The sequence below is a fragment of the Prionailurus viverrinus genome, chromosome B2 (genome assembly GCF_022837055.1).
Source record: "Prionailurus viverrinus isolate Anna chromosome B2, UM_Priviv_1.0, whole genome shotgun sequence".
NCBI classification, from domain to species: Eukaryota; Metazoa; Chordata; class Mammalia; order Carnivora; family Felidae; genus Prionailurus; species Prionailurus viverrinus.
In genome coordinates, this window is record NC_062565.1 from 17822904 (window position 1) to 17835136 (window position 12233).

Consider the following 12233-nt stretch of genomic DNA (forward strand, 5'->3'; position numbering starts at 1 on the left):
GAGAAGGAAAAGGGCCAGCACAAGGGCACCACTGGGACGCGAGAAAACAAGGGGATCCCTTAAGGGAAACCCGCACATAACCGAGACCCCGGATGGGGACCCTGGTTATGGGGATGGGTGACTTTTCCTTCTGGGGACAGGAAGGAACAATGAGAAGCATGTGTCCAAAATACCCTGAGATGGCGGAAGGGGACGGCGTGACAATCCGGTAAGGGGATTTGGGCCGCGTGTTTTGAAAGTTCTTCCTCAGGTTGAAACTGTTACCTTTTGGGGTCCGAAAGGCCATTTGGGCATAGGATTGAGAGTTCAAAGCAAGCAGGAAAGATGAAAAGAAGTGCGTCGGGAAGGGCACCGGGACAGTTCTGGAACAGTCCCCAGCAATGCTCTGGTCAGGGAAACACAAATGGCCAAAAGCAGATGGTGGAAGCGATTCCATGTGTGAGTTGGCCTTGTAGGGTCAAATGGCAGGGGAGCCTGGTTTGTTTGTGAGAACAGCAGGGGACGGCTGATCTAGTATACAGGCTGGATAAGGAGTCCTCAGAAGGATGCTGGCAGAAGGAGGAAGCTGGGACCGTTGAAACTCTGGCAATCCCTATTTTATTTTATTTTATTATTATTATTTTTTTTAACGTTTATTTATTTTTGAGACAGAGAGAAACAGAGCATGAATGGGGGAGGGTCAGAGAGAGGGAGACACAGAATCCAAAACAAGCTCCAGGCTCTGAGCCGTCAGCACAGAGCCCGACACGGGGCTCGAACTCACAGACCGCGAGATCATGACCTGAGCCGAAGTCGGCCGCTTAACCGACTGAGCCACCCAGGCGCCCCAATCCCAATTTTAAAAAAGCAAACACATGGGGGACTTAGGTGGCTCCGTCGGTTAAGCAACCGACTCTTGATTTCGGCTCAGGTCATGACCTCAAGGTTCGTGGGTTGAGCCCCGCGTCCGGCCCCACACTGCTTGGGATTCTCTCTCTCCCTCTCCCTCTGCTCTTTCCCCCTCCTCTCAAAATAAATATGTAAACTTAAAATAATAATAATAATAAAGCAAACGCATTTCAAACAACAACACATTTTAGGTGTGGGATAGAGCAATAAACAAATTGGTCAAAAATCCTAACCCTCTTGGGGCTTCACTTCTGTTCTGGGGAGAAAGACAGTAAAGATATAAAGTCTGTAAGTCAGTGAAGAAAACCAGCCGAGTAACAAGAAATTGTAACCAGAGATGGGAACGCCAAGTTCAAGACCATAGAGCTAGAGTAGTCTCTGTGATTCTAAGGGCCTATAAAGTAGGTGCACATCCACGGGTTTGGAACAAATCCACCACTCACGACCAAGGGGGAAAGGTCCGGATTGTACTCCAGACTCGCAGGCACTGTTCTGCCTCCTCTGGGTTATGTCTTTTCTTTTCCCCATCTAGTGGTTTGGGGGACAAACTATTTTTAGGTTCGGAACCATATCAGGCTTTCAGATGTTCACGGGCATCACAGGCACTAAGAGAAGAAAAATGAGACATTTGTCTCAGAGGCTTGGGCTACCCAAGCTGTGTACCCTCTGCAGGTTCCTGGCTTGGAGCTACTCTCGTGGGCCCACCTGTCGTGTGATAAGTAAAGGTCCCTATAAAAATGGAAACCTGACCAGCTTGTACCTTGTCTATGGGGTAGGGCCTGGATACAGGTGAGGACAAGGAGAATGAGAGTAAGGTTCTAGGGAGGGGCAGGGCTTGGTGCTGACACACAGAACAGAAGCTTCCGTGGTAGAGGCCAGAGGCGCAAAGTAATGACGTCACAGGGGTCCCTGCCGTGGCGGCTGAAGTCTTCCAGTGTTACAGCTGGAGAGGAGGTGGAGAAGCAGGTCAGGTGACCACAGCAATCCCACAGGGAGGATGACAGGGTTACAGGAGGACTGTGGAAAAGGCAAGACATCTCAAGTATTGGGACCTCGACTAATGGCGATGGTCTCTTTTCTTTTTTTTTTTTTTTTAATTTTTTTTTTTCAACGTTTATTTATTTTTGGGACAGAGAGAGACAGAGCATGAACGGGGGAGGGGCAGAGAGAGAGGGAGGCACAGAATCGGAAACAGGCTCCAGGCTCTGAGCCATCAGCCCAGAGCCCGACGCGGGGCCTGAACTCACGGACCGTGAGATCGTGACCTGAGCTGAAGTCGGACGCTTAACCGACTGAGCCACCCAGGCGCCCCAATGGTGGTCTCTTTTCTAAAGAAGTCCCCCAGAGATCAAAGAGCAGAGCAACCTTCTCTCCACTCTCTTCCTGCTCCAAGGAGGGCAGGCTGTGATGAGAATGCAGGCAGGGGGCGGGAGATGTCCTGTGGGGAAAATGTTGGCTGATTAAGATGAAGATGTTGGAGAGCAGGGTGTATGGGACGTGAGGGTGTTGCCATCTTCAGCGGATGGGGACCTCAGGAAGACACGAGAAGGGGGTGCGGTGTAAATCTGAGACAGAGCCTTTAAAGAGGAAATCAGGTGAAAATGAGGTCACACAGGATGGGACCTGATTCAATATGGGTGGTGTCAGTATAAAAAGAGATTGGGACAGAGACGCACACAGAAAGAAGACCACGTGAGGACCCGGGAAGAAGGCGGTATCTCTAAGCCTCTCAGAAGAAACCAAATTTACAGCCACCTTGATCTCGAACTTCGAGCCTGCAGAACTGGGAGGGAATAAGTTCCTGTTATGTAAGCCATCTGGTCATTCATCCTAGTGAATGAATACCATGCTGAGTAGGTACCAGACAGTGTGAATGGAACGTATGCCAGGGCTGATAAAAACACTTCGTTAGAAAGTTCTATCGCAGGGTCGCCTGGGTGGGTCGGTCGGTTAAGCGCCCGACTCTGCGTTTCAGCCCAGGTCGCGATCTCACGGTTCTCGGGTTGGAGCCCTGCGTTGGACTCTGTGCTGGCAGCGTGGAGCCTGCTTGGGTCTGTGGTGAGACCATGACGTCACTTCTCATCCTGACCACTTCCCCTCCTAACCACCACACTCCCAAAAGAAAGAGAAATAAATCATGTGAAGACAGCAGAAACTAGCAAGAAAATACCATTATAAGTCGAGCCCACCTCTCAACCCCCTCAGGAATCACGAGCTGGAGCATGTCGGCGAGACCCCGAAGTCTCCTTTCTCCTTTTCAAGGCCCATGTCTTAAAGCCTCTAGCTACTCCGGGAACTCGGATTGTTTTAAATACACAAGCAGTTCTGTCCGCGAGAACCCCTGTATTCCACAGGTACCTCCATGCCAACACCAACAAGCAGTGTGGCCTCAAAGAGTGAAGTGAGTGCCTCACCATGGCAGCCGCCGTGTTTATCTTCCATGTCGATCCACTTTATAGCCCTGAGGTTACCGGTCCACGATGCATTTGGCATGGAGCCCGGGACACCTGCAACATTGATAAGGGAGAAAAGCAGACATGAGAACCAAGACAGAAGGGTGTCGATCGCATCAGTGAAGCCTCCACATCATGTTCACTTTTTCACTACGTTATCTTTCGCGTTAGATTTTCCATCACTGGTGTAAGACCTCAGAAGCTCGTGGTGTGAGTAGCTGATGGTTATGAGCTCCGCCTTGCTACCAGTAAAAATACATACGCACATATAGGTGGTTTTTCATAATGTGTGCCCAAGCCTGCAAAATAGAGGTTCAGAAATACCGTAGCAGGAAACCGTAATGCAGATGGACAAGTTGAGGAGTTTTGGGTCATCTCTCAATGGCCTTGAGCTGAATTCACTTTCAATCCTAATATTACAGCTATTTCGGAATTTCCACGTGACCTCGACCTTAAAATGAAAGCTCAGGAAACAGGCCACCCTAGGTGCTAAGCACTAATTAAGTGAACTTACAGTATGAGGCATACAGAAGGGAAATATCTTGCTTACTACATATAAACTCAAACAAATCCCTTAACACACGATCCTTCTTTATTTGTTAAAGTGCTTCTTGAGCATTTGGTGTTGCCAGGCATTGTGTGAGGCCCTGGGAACAGAGAGAGAGGAGACAAGACGTGATTGCCGGTCACCCAAAGAAGATGAACAGTTGACCCCAAGCAGGAAGTTGTGAGCTTTGAGTTTTTCCTAGGAAGACTGGTGTGCCCTGACCTCCCCAACTTCTCTATTTCTTTCAGGTGTTCTTTTGGCCAGACGTTTAGTTGCCGACCCACTACCCAATTAGTTACCGGATTCACCTTTGAAAAGTAGGAAGCCTTGAAAAGAGGAGAGGACAGCTCTAGAGGTCGCCATCTTGCTAAGCAGGGCTTTTTCCTCCTTGGCATTATTGACACTTTAGGCTGGATAATTCATTGCCGTAGGGCCTCTCCCGGGTATTGTAATATAGCAGCATCCCTGGATTCCACCCACCAGATGCCAGTAGTACACGCCCCCCAGTTGTGACCATTAAAAACATCTTCCGGTGTTGCCAAATGTCCCCGGGGTCGGGGGTGGGGGGCAGAACTGCCCCATTTGAGAAACACTGTGCTAAACTATTTTAAATAACCCTCTCTATCTCAGTAACTTTTGCCTACTCCTATCGAATAGTTTTACCCCAAGGTTCCCATCATTGGAAAGTAAGTACGTGGGAATCAAATGCAAATACAACAAAAGAAGAAATATTTTGCTTCATAAGAGCTCCGGCAATTTTCACCAGTGCTCAATGTAATCTGAATGTGATTCTAATGTATTGACACAGGTATGACATGTGTACCCAAACGGTAACAGTCCCTTCCTACAAGATCTGGTAGGCTGAATAATACCACTCTCCTCGACGTACGCTCAAAGAAGTCCGAATGCTAATCTCTGGAACCTGATAATATGTTATGTTACAGGTGAAAGAGAATTCAGTTTGCTAATCAGCTGACCTTAAAATAGGGAGATTATTTTGAATTATCAAGGTCAGTGCAATGCAATCACAAGGGTCTTTAACAGTGGAAGAGGGAGGTAAAGAGTTAGTCTTTTTTTACTATTTAAACATAGAGGAATGGGGTAAGGACCACGGTCATTAGAAGCTGAAAAAGGCCCAGACCCTACAGAAAGGAATGGAGACCAGCCAATGTTTTGGTTTTAGTCTGGTGAGACCGTGTCAGAATTCTGTCCTACAGAACTGTATCATAATACATTTATGTTGTTTAAGCTGCTAAGTCCGTGGTAGATTGTTACAATGGCAAATAGAAAACTAATACACATACTAACTAGACAAAAACTTACTCAAGATGATAAGTATTTTTTCATAAGAAAAAAGAAACTGGGAAAAACCAATAATTTTCAAGAAGTTTAAGTGGATGGGCACATAAACATGTTTCCTCTTTAAAAACATTAATAAAAATGTGCATTTTCAGAAGAAAAAAGCTCTGTTCTTCTGCCCTGATGTCACATGATAATTATATGATGCTCTGAATCAAGAATTGTACCAAGGTCTCCCAACCAAAATTAAATTATGCAAGCCTTTCCTGTAAATAGCATGAATCCTTACCCCCAAGGGCTCACTATAAGACTGATTCTTTTTTTCTTGTTGCCAAACTTGAAAAGTTTGCTTATAAATCTTGAGTAGTGAAGAAAAACAGTATTTATTAAGCAATAATTTTTCCTATTGCTTTGATTTGCATTTATTATTTTAAAAAGTACTTTAGCATTTGCCTTTCCCAAAAGAAACTTCTTTATTTTGTTCTTAGTACACATTTTAAAAGAATTCAGAATAAAACTTGCCTTGGTTGAGTTGGGGGTTGGGGGGAGGGCCGTCCAGAAAACAAAGAGATAATTTGGTATATTTAATTGTGTCAGCAAGATTAGCTGACCTGGAGGTGATTTTTTTATGATTATTTGTTTGTTTATTTGTTTTTATTAACTTTTTTTTTAGGGGGGGGAGGGGCAGAGAGAGAGGGAGACAGAAACTGAAGCAGGCTCCAGGCTCCAAGCTGTCAGCCCACAGCCTGACCTGGGCTTGAACTCACGAAACACAAGATCATGACCCAAGCCAAAGTTGAATGTTCAATCGACTGAGCCACCCAGGTGCCCCTACATGGATGTGATTTTTATGAGTCTATTTTGATTAAATAACTACAGCAGAAGAGGGTGAAGAACGCATTGCCATGAGAAAAAGTCCCTACCCTCCTTTACTTTTTTTTTTTTTACAAAACGAGATATTTTTTTCCCTCTCCTTTTCGTTAATACTGTTCACCAAAAACTGACTCTTCCTCAGAAACACATTCCTTATTCTAGAGATAAGATGGTGACATTTATAATTAATGACTGCTGTCTTTTTTTTTTTTTCTTAATGTTTATTTATTTTTGAGAGAGAGACAGAGGGTGATCAGGGCAGGGGCTGAGAGAATGGGAGACACAGAATGGGAAGCAGGCTCCAGGCTCTGAGCTGTCAGCACAGAGCCCAACACGGGGCTCAAACCCACAAGCTGCGAAATCATGACCTGAGCTGAAGTCAGATGCTGAATCGACTGAGCCACCCGGGCGCCCCATAATGGCTGCTTTAATGTCTTTAAAGTAAACACATAGCACGTGTGAACCTCCTGCTCATGAAATTATAAACCTCAACTTCTATACTTTCTGTTTAATGACAAATCTCCAACATGCCTGTTTAAATTCTACTCATATTCGTGCCTACAAAAATTATAGTTTGAAAAATAGAATCGGAGAGGGGCGCCTCAGCGGTTCGGCTGGTTGAGTGTCAGACTCTTGATTTCGGCTCAGGTCATCATCCCAGGGTTGTGGGATCGAGCCCCGAGTCAGGCACTGCACTGAGTGTGGAGCCTGCTTGGGCTTCTCTCTTTCACTCTCTCTTTCTGCCCCTCCCCTGCTCACCCGCGCGCGCTCTCTCTCTCAAATACATAAAATGAAAAAAAAAATTGAAAGGAAAAAAGTAGAACCCAGGAGACGGACAAAGTCAAATTCTATTTTGTCTTTTCTTGCAAAGAATCCTTCCTGAGGCACAGGAATAACTGGCAGGAGTGGGCAGAGCCCCTAGTGTTGCAAGTGTGGTGGTTGTAGGACTGGGCACCCCCTTGGTGCTTGTTAGAAACGCAGACTACCAGGCCCCACCCAGACATCCTGCACCAGAATCGGCATCTTCACAAGATCCCCAGAGGAGCCTGGCACATGAGGAAGTCTGAGAAGCCCTGGGCTATCACCGACAATGCAAAGAGGACAGAGCTCCTGTGTCTCCTCGCCTTGAAGTCCCTCCCTCAGCCTTCAGCAGGTTTCCAGTTAGCTTCTCTCTCCCCTTTCCTCACACTTTGCCCTTGGGAAGGAATCCCATACTGTGTACCTTCCATCCTTTGGTTAATTTAACAAACTCGTCCCCATGGCCGGGAATATGTGTGTTTGAGAAGACCTCTCAAGTCACTTCCTTGGAGACGATCAGCCTCCTCCGTGTGAGGAGAAGCCATGTTGAACAGAAGACCAGTCTGCACTGTGCCTTGACCTCACAGCATTTGGCCCACCGGGGATTTTCAGTCAATGTTAAAGGGGTCAATGAGTGCCCATGGTCAAGGGTTGCCCCTCAACCCTAAGCGGTAGGACCGCTTAGCTTGGGTGTCGACAGGACAGGCCTGCTTGCCACCTTGGTTTTCCAACAGGCCACTGTACTTTAAGGTGTAATCATGTTCTACCTCTTGATATCAAAAAGTACTTATTCAACTCTCTCAGCCAAGGCCAACCAGCTTCAGTTTGCCTTCCAGCAATTGTTTAAGTGGCCACCAACCACTTATTCTCCACATCCGTCCTACTGGTGCAACTAGCTTCGGGAAGTGATAAGACCCTCAACAAAACTTCTGGTCACAGCTCGAATATCAGCTCAATGTGAATACTTTGCAGGCATCGCTTGATTATTATTTTGAGGAGATAATGGCAAGCAAGAGATTGAATGGTCTAAATGTGCCATGTGACCACTATTCAGTAACTGAAGGTGCCTTGGGTTAAAACATACATGGAGACCCCAAAGCTACTGATCCCATCACTTGGGCCAACGTCCAGATGCTCCTTCTCTTCTAAAAGTGTCCACTAAGCATAACTATTTCCTGTTTTTCTCCCAGAGATTGACCCAAGGCAGAATCATCTACCACCCCGCTCCCCATGGAACACACTGGCCTTCCCACTGGGATTGGGGAACTTAATTATTATCCCAGCTTTGTTGCTAACCAGCTATGTATGCTGGAACACCATTTAACATCACACAGTCTCTCTTTCAAATGAAGCATAGATCACATCAGTGATTGTTCAACCTTTTATACATTTTTTAGAATTTTATTTTATTTAATTTTTTTGAGAGAGAGAGAGAGAGAACACACACATGCAAGCACAGGAGGGACAGAGGGAGAAGGAGAGAGAGAATCCCAAGCAGGCTCAGTACGGAGCCCGACTCCAGGCTTGATCTCACAACCATGAGATCATGACCTGAGCCAAAATCAAGAGGTGGGACGCTTAGCCCACTGAGCCACCCAGGCGTTCTGATTTTTCAACCTTTTAAATTGCAATCTACAGAAAAACAATTTATTTTATTTTATTTTCAGAGAGAAAGAGAGAGAGAGAGAGAGCACAAGCCAGGGAGGGGGGGAGAGAGAATCCCAAGCATGCTCCAAGATGTCAGCGCAGAACCCAAAGGGAGGCTCGAACTCACAACTGTGAGATCGTGACGAGCAGAAATCAGGAGTCAAATGCTTAATCGACTAAGCCACCCAGGCACCCCAAAACAATCATATATCATCATATGCACACACACACATGTAAAGTAAATGAAAGTTTCGCAAATTACTCAGGCTTATTACATGTAAGTAAGGCACTTGTTTATTTTATGTTATTTTTTCATAATAAAATTCTGGTCAAAACTGACTCAAGTGATTTCTGGAACCACTAAATGGGAAATAGTGCTGTTTTAAAAATACTGTACTGGGGGAACCTGGGTGGCTCAGTCAGTTAAGCATCCAACTCTTGGTTTCAGCTCACATCACTTTCTCACAGTTTCATGAGTCTGGGCCCCACATCAGGCTCCGTAATGACAGTGCGGAAGCTGCTTGGGATTTTCTATCTCCCTTTCTCTCTGTCCCTCCCCCATTCTTGCTGTCTCTGTCTCTCTCAAAACAAATAATACACCTTAAATTTTTTAAAAAAAACCATAAATAAAAACACTTTACTTGATGACTGTGTCATTATTACTGCTGTTATGATTATGATTATTATTGTGCAGGATTCTGGGAGGGTAGTTATGAGGTATTATGGATAAAGTCTACCCTCCTTTCCTAAGCGTCCTAGGAAGGGTCTATTTTGCATTATTTCTAGGACAGGGCAAACAATACACCGATATTATCAGAGGAACCATCTTAAACTATAAAATCCAATTCTCTGATTTGCTCTTCATAGGCTAATGTAAACAAAAGATTTGAGATAAGTTTACAGAGTAACCAAGACTGTTTTTCTTGGAGCTTAGCCATTATTAGTCAAATAAGTGCCTTTGTTGAATAAATGAACATGGTTCTTTGAAATGCAAACTTTATTTATATTGACTTGACTTTCTCCTTATTGTTCTTAGGCAATGCGGGCCTCATTTTGCGAGACCTCCATGTGGTAACAATTCCAGCAACTGCTTACTCCTTAAGCTCAGACATGTACTTTTCAACTTACCAAATTTTGTTTTTACGTGTCAAAAGTCAATGCTAATGCCAATGTACAGACAAGGGTTTTCTCACAAGTTAATGGTGGTGCTGTAAATCGGCATGACTCTGGAAAATCACTTTGGAAATACGTGGGGAAAGTCACCATCGCCCTCAATTCCCTTTGGCCCTTTAAACCAATAGCTTCACAATAAGCTAAGGAAATCATTTTTTAAGTGTTTATATATGAAGGTGTTTATTTTGACATTATTTATACATAATGATTAACATCACAGGCTCTCAGGTCAGAGTCAACATTTCAAATCCTTATCTCTGCTATTACTGGCCGGGTGACCTTGAACAGTTGGACAATCTCTATAAGACATCACACACTAATCTTCAAAACCTCACGGGGTTTTGTTAATGTTAAATAAAATAATGTATGTGTTGCGCTTAGCACAGTGCCTGGCATACTTAACGAAATAAATGGTTGAAAACATAATCTATTAAAATCATGGGGACAGGGTAGCTGTGGCAGAGATGGCTTCTTTACTATAACCGGAAGCAAGTTTACCAACTTCGGCGCTACTGACATTTGGGCTGGATAATTTGGGCTCTGGGGACTTTCCTGTGCACTGGAGGATGTATATATACCAGCATCCCTGGCCTTGACCCACCGGATGCTACAGCAGTCCCCATCCCTGTGCCTCCTACTCCCCACTCCTCACCCCCCACCCCCGTGACGACCCAAAATGTCTCCAGATGTTGCCAAATGTCCCCCAGAGGGCAAAACTGCCCCTGACTGAGAGCACAAAATTGTCCATTATTAATAAAATCACGAACAAATATTTGCATGTAAAATGACCATATAGTTTTTAGTTTATAAAACTTTTTTCAATGGTACTGCTCTTATATTTTTAATGAGTTTATTTACATACCTCTGAGACTTAACTGCTTTGCTGACCTAGGAATTGTACTTGTGAATATTTTAAGAATAAAGCAACTGGGGCGCCTGGGTGGCGCAGTCGGTTAAGCGACCGACTTCAGCCAGGTCACGATCTTGCGGTCTGTGAGTTCGAGCCCCGCGTAGGGCTCTGGGCTGATGGCTCAGAGCCTGGAGCCAGTTTCCGATTCTGTGTCTCCCTCTCTCTGCCCCTCCCCCGTTCATGCTCTGTCTCTCTCTGTCCCAAAAATAAATAAAAACGTTGAAAAATAAATTAAAAAAAAAAAAAAGAATAAAGCAACAAAAGAAAAAGATGCAAAGTGTTCAGTGGTGATTCGCTTTCACAACAACAACAACAACAACAAAATGGAAAATTATCTAGGAAGCGGGAAATGTACCGTTAAGTAACTTGTAGCCTTTTTGTCTCATTGTTAATTACGGTCATATTTAGCCATAAAAAGATACATTTTTGGTTGTTGTTCATTAATCACTTAGGATCTGTAACACACAAACTTACTAAAAGAGATCCTGCTTTGTTTCAGGTGGATGTTTTCTAGAGCTCTGCAGTCTGAGACAATGGCATAGTATCCTTAAAACAACATCACCGCATTCAGCTCAGATAATTGCCAACAAACTGACTCATCTTTGGTTGTAAAAGGAAAAGATGAAATGAGTAAAGGAAAAAAAAAACCCAGAATTGTATTTTATTGTTTTTTTAATGTTTATTTATCCATCCTGAGAGAGAGAAAAAACCGGAGGGAAGGGCAGAGAGAGGGGGGGAGGGGGAGAGGGAGAGAGAGAGAGAGAGAGAGAGAGAGAGAGAGAGAGAATCCCAAGCAGGCTCTGTGCTATCACAGCCCTACACTGGACTCGATCCCAGGACCCTGGGATCATGACCTCAGCCAAAATCAAGAGTCAGATGCTCAACCGACTGAGCCACCCAGGTGCCCTTAAAAAAACCGGAATCTTAGACTCAAAGGCTTTTAGAAATTTTAGTATGTTTCAATATTTTAATATATTCCTTCTCATTGGCATGCCATGTAAACTAGAGCCTAGGAAATTTCAGTGAATTGCCCAGGAGTGTGGATGTGCTAAATACCTTGTTGATTTTGTTTCAAGATAATTCACCCAATTATTCAGTTTTCCCGAATGCTTCCTATGCTCTAGAATAGATGCTGAGGGTAGAGCTATGAACGAGATGTCCTTGGAGCTGTTGGCCTAGAGTATTCAGAAATTATATATTTATTAATATTTTTCTGAGTAGCCCGAACCCTCCCCTCAAGAGGGGAGGTGTCAGATTACTTTGAACTGTCTGCCCTGTGTCTGTTTTTTCAAGCCACTTGGAGATGCTAAACCCACCAACCACTCATCCCCGACAAACGAAAGCAAACTCACACTTGGCCATCATCCCAAACCTCTCCTGTGGGTGCCCATTCTACCTCTTACTAGAATTCTGTCTCCTCGCTCCGTTTCTCATTTTACCGCTGCTTCTGCTCCCCCTGGACCCAGTTTAACATTTATCTCCTCTCCCAAAAGCTTGACTCTCAACTAGCATTTTTAATTTCCTGCTTTGGATGGCCGCTAATCAAGCAGCTCGCCCCAGCGAGCTCCCCAGAACCGAAATTATAGATCACATTCAGGCCACTCGGACCACATTATAGGTCACATTCAGGCCAGGGCGATGCCAG

General features: G+C 44.7%; 1 protein-coding gene across 2 annotated transcripts in view; it reads right to left on the reverse strand.

Annotated features, from left to right (window-relative positions):
- GCNT2 (glucosaminyl (N-acetyl) transferase 2 (I blood group)) overlaps positions 1-12233 on the reverse strand; it is a 58297-nt gene that overhangs the window by 4637 nt on the left and 41427 nt on the right. For both annotated transcript variants that reach the window (XM_047859030.1, XM_047859029.1), the window contains exon 2: positions 3303-3395. In XM_047859030.1, coding sequence (XP_047714986.1) covers positions 3303-3395 — 93 coding nt within the window. The remainder of the gene's footprint in view (positions 1-3302; positions 3396-12233) is intronic.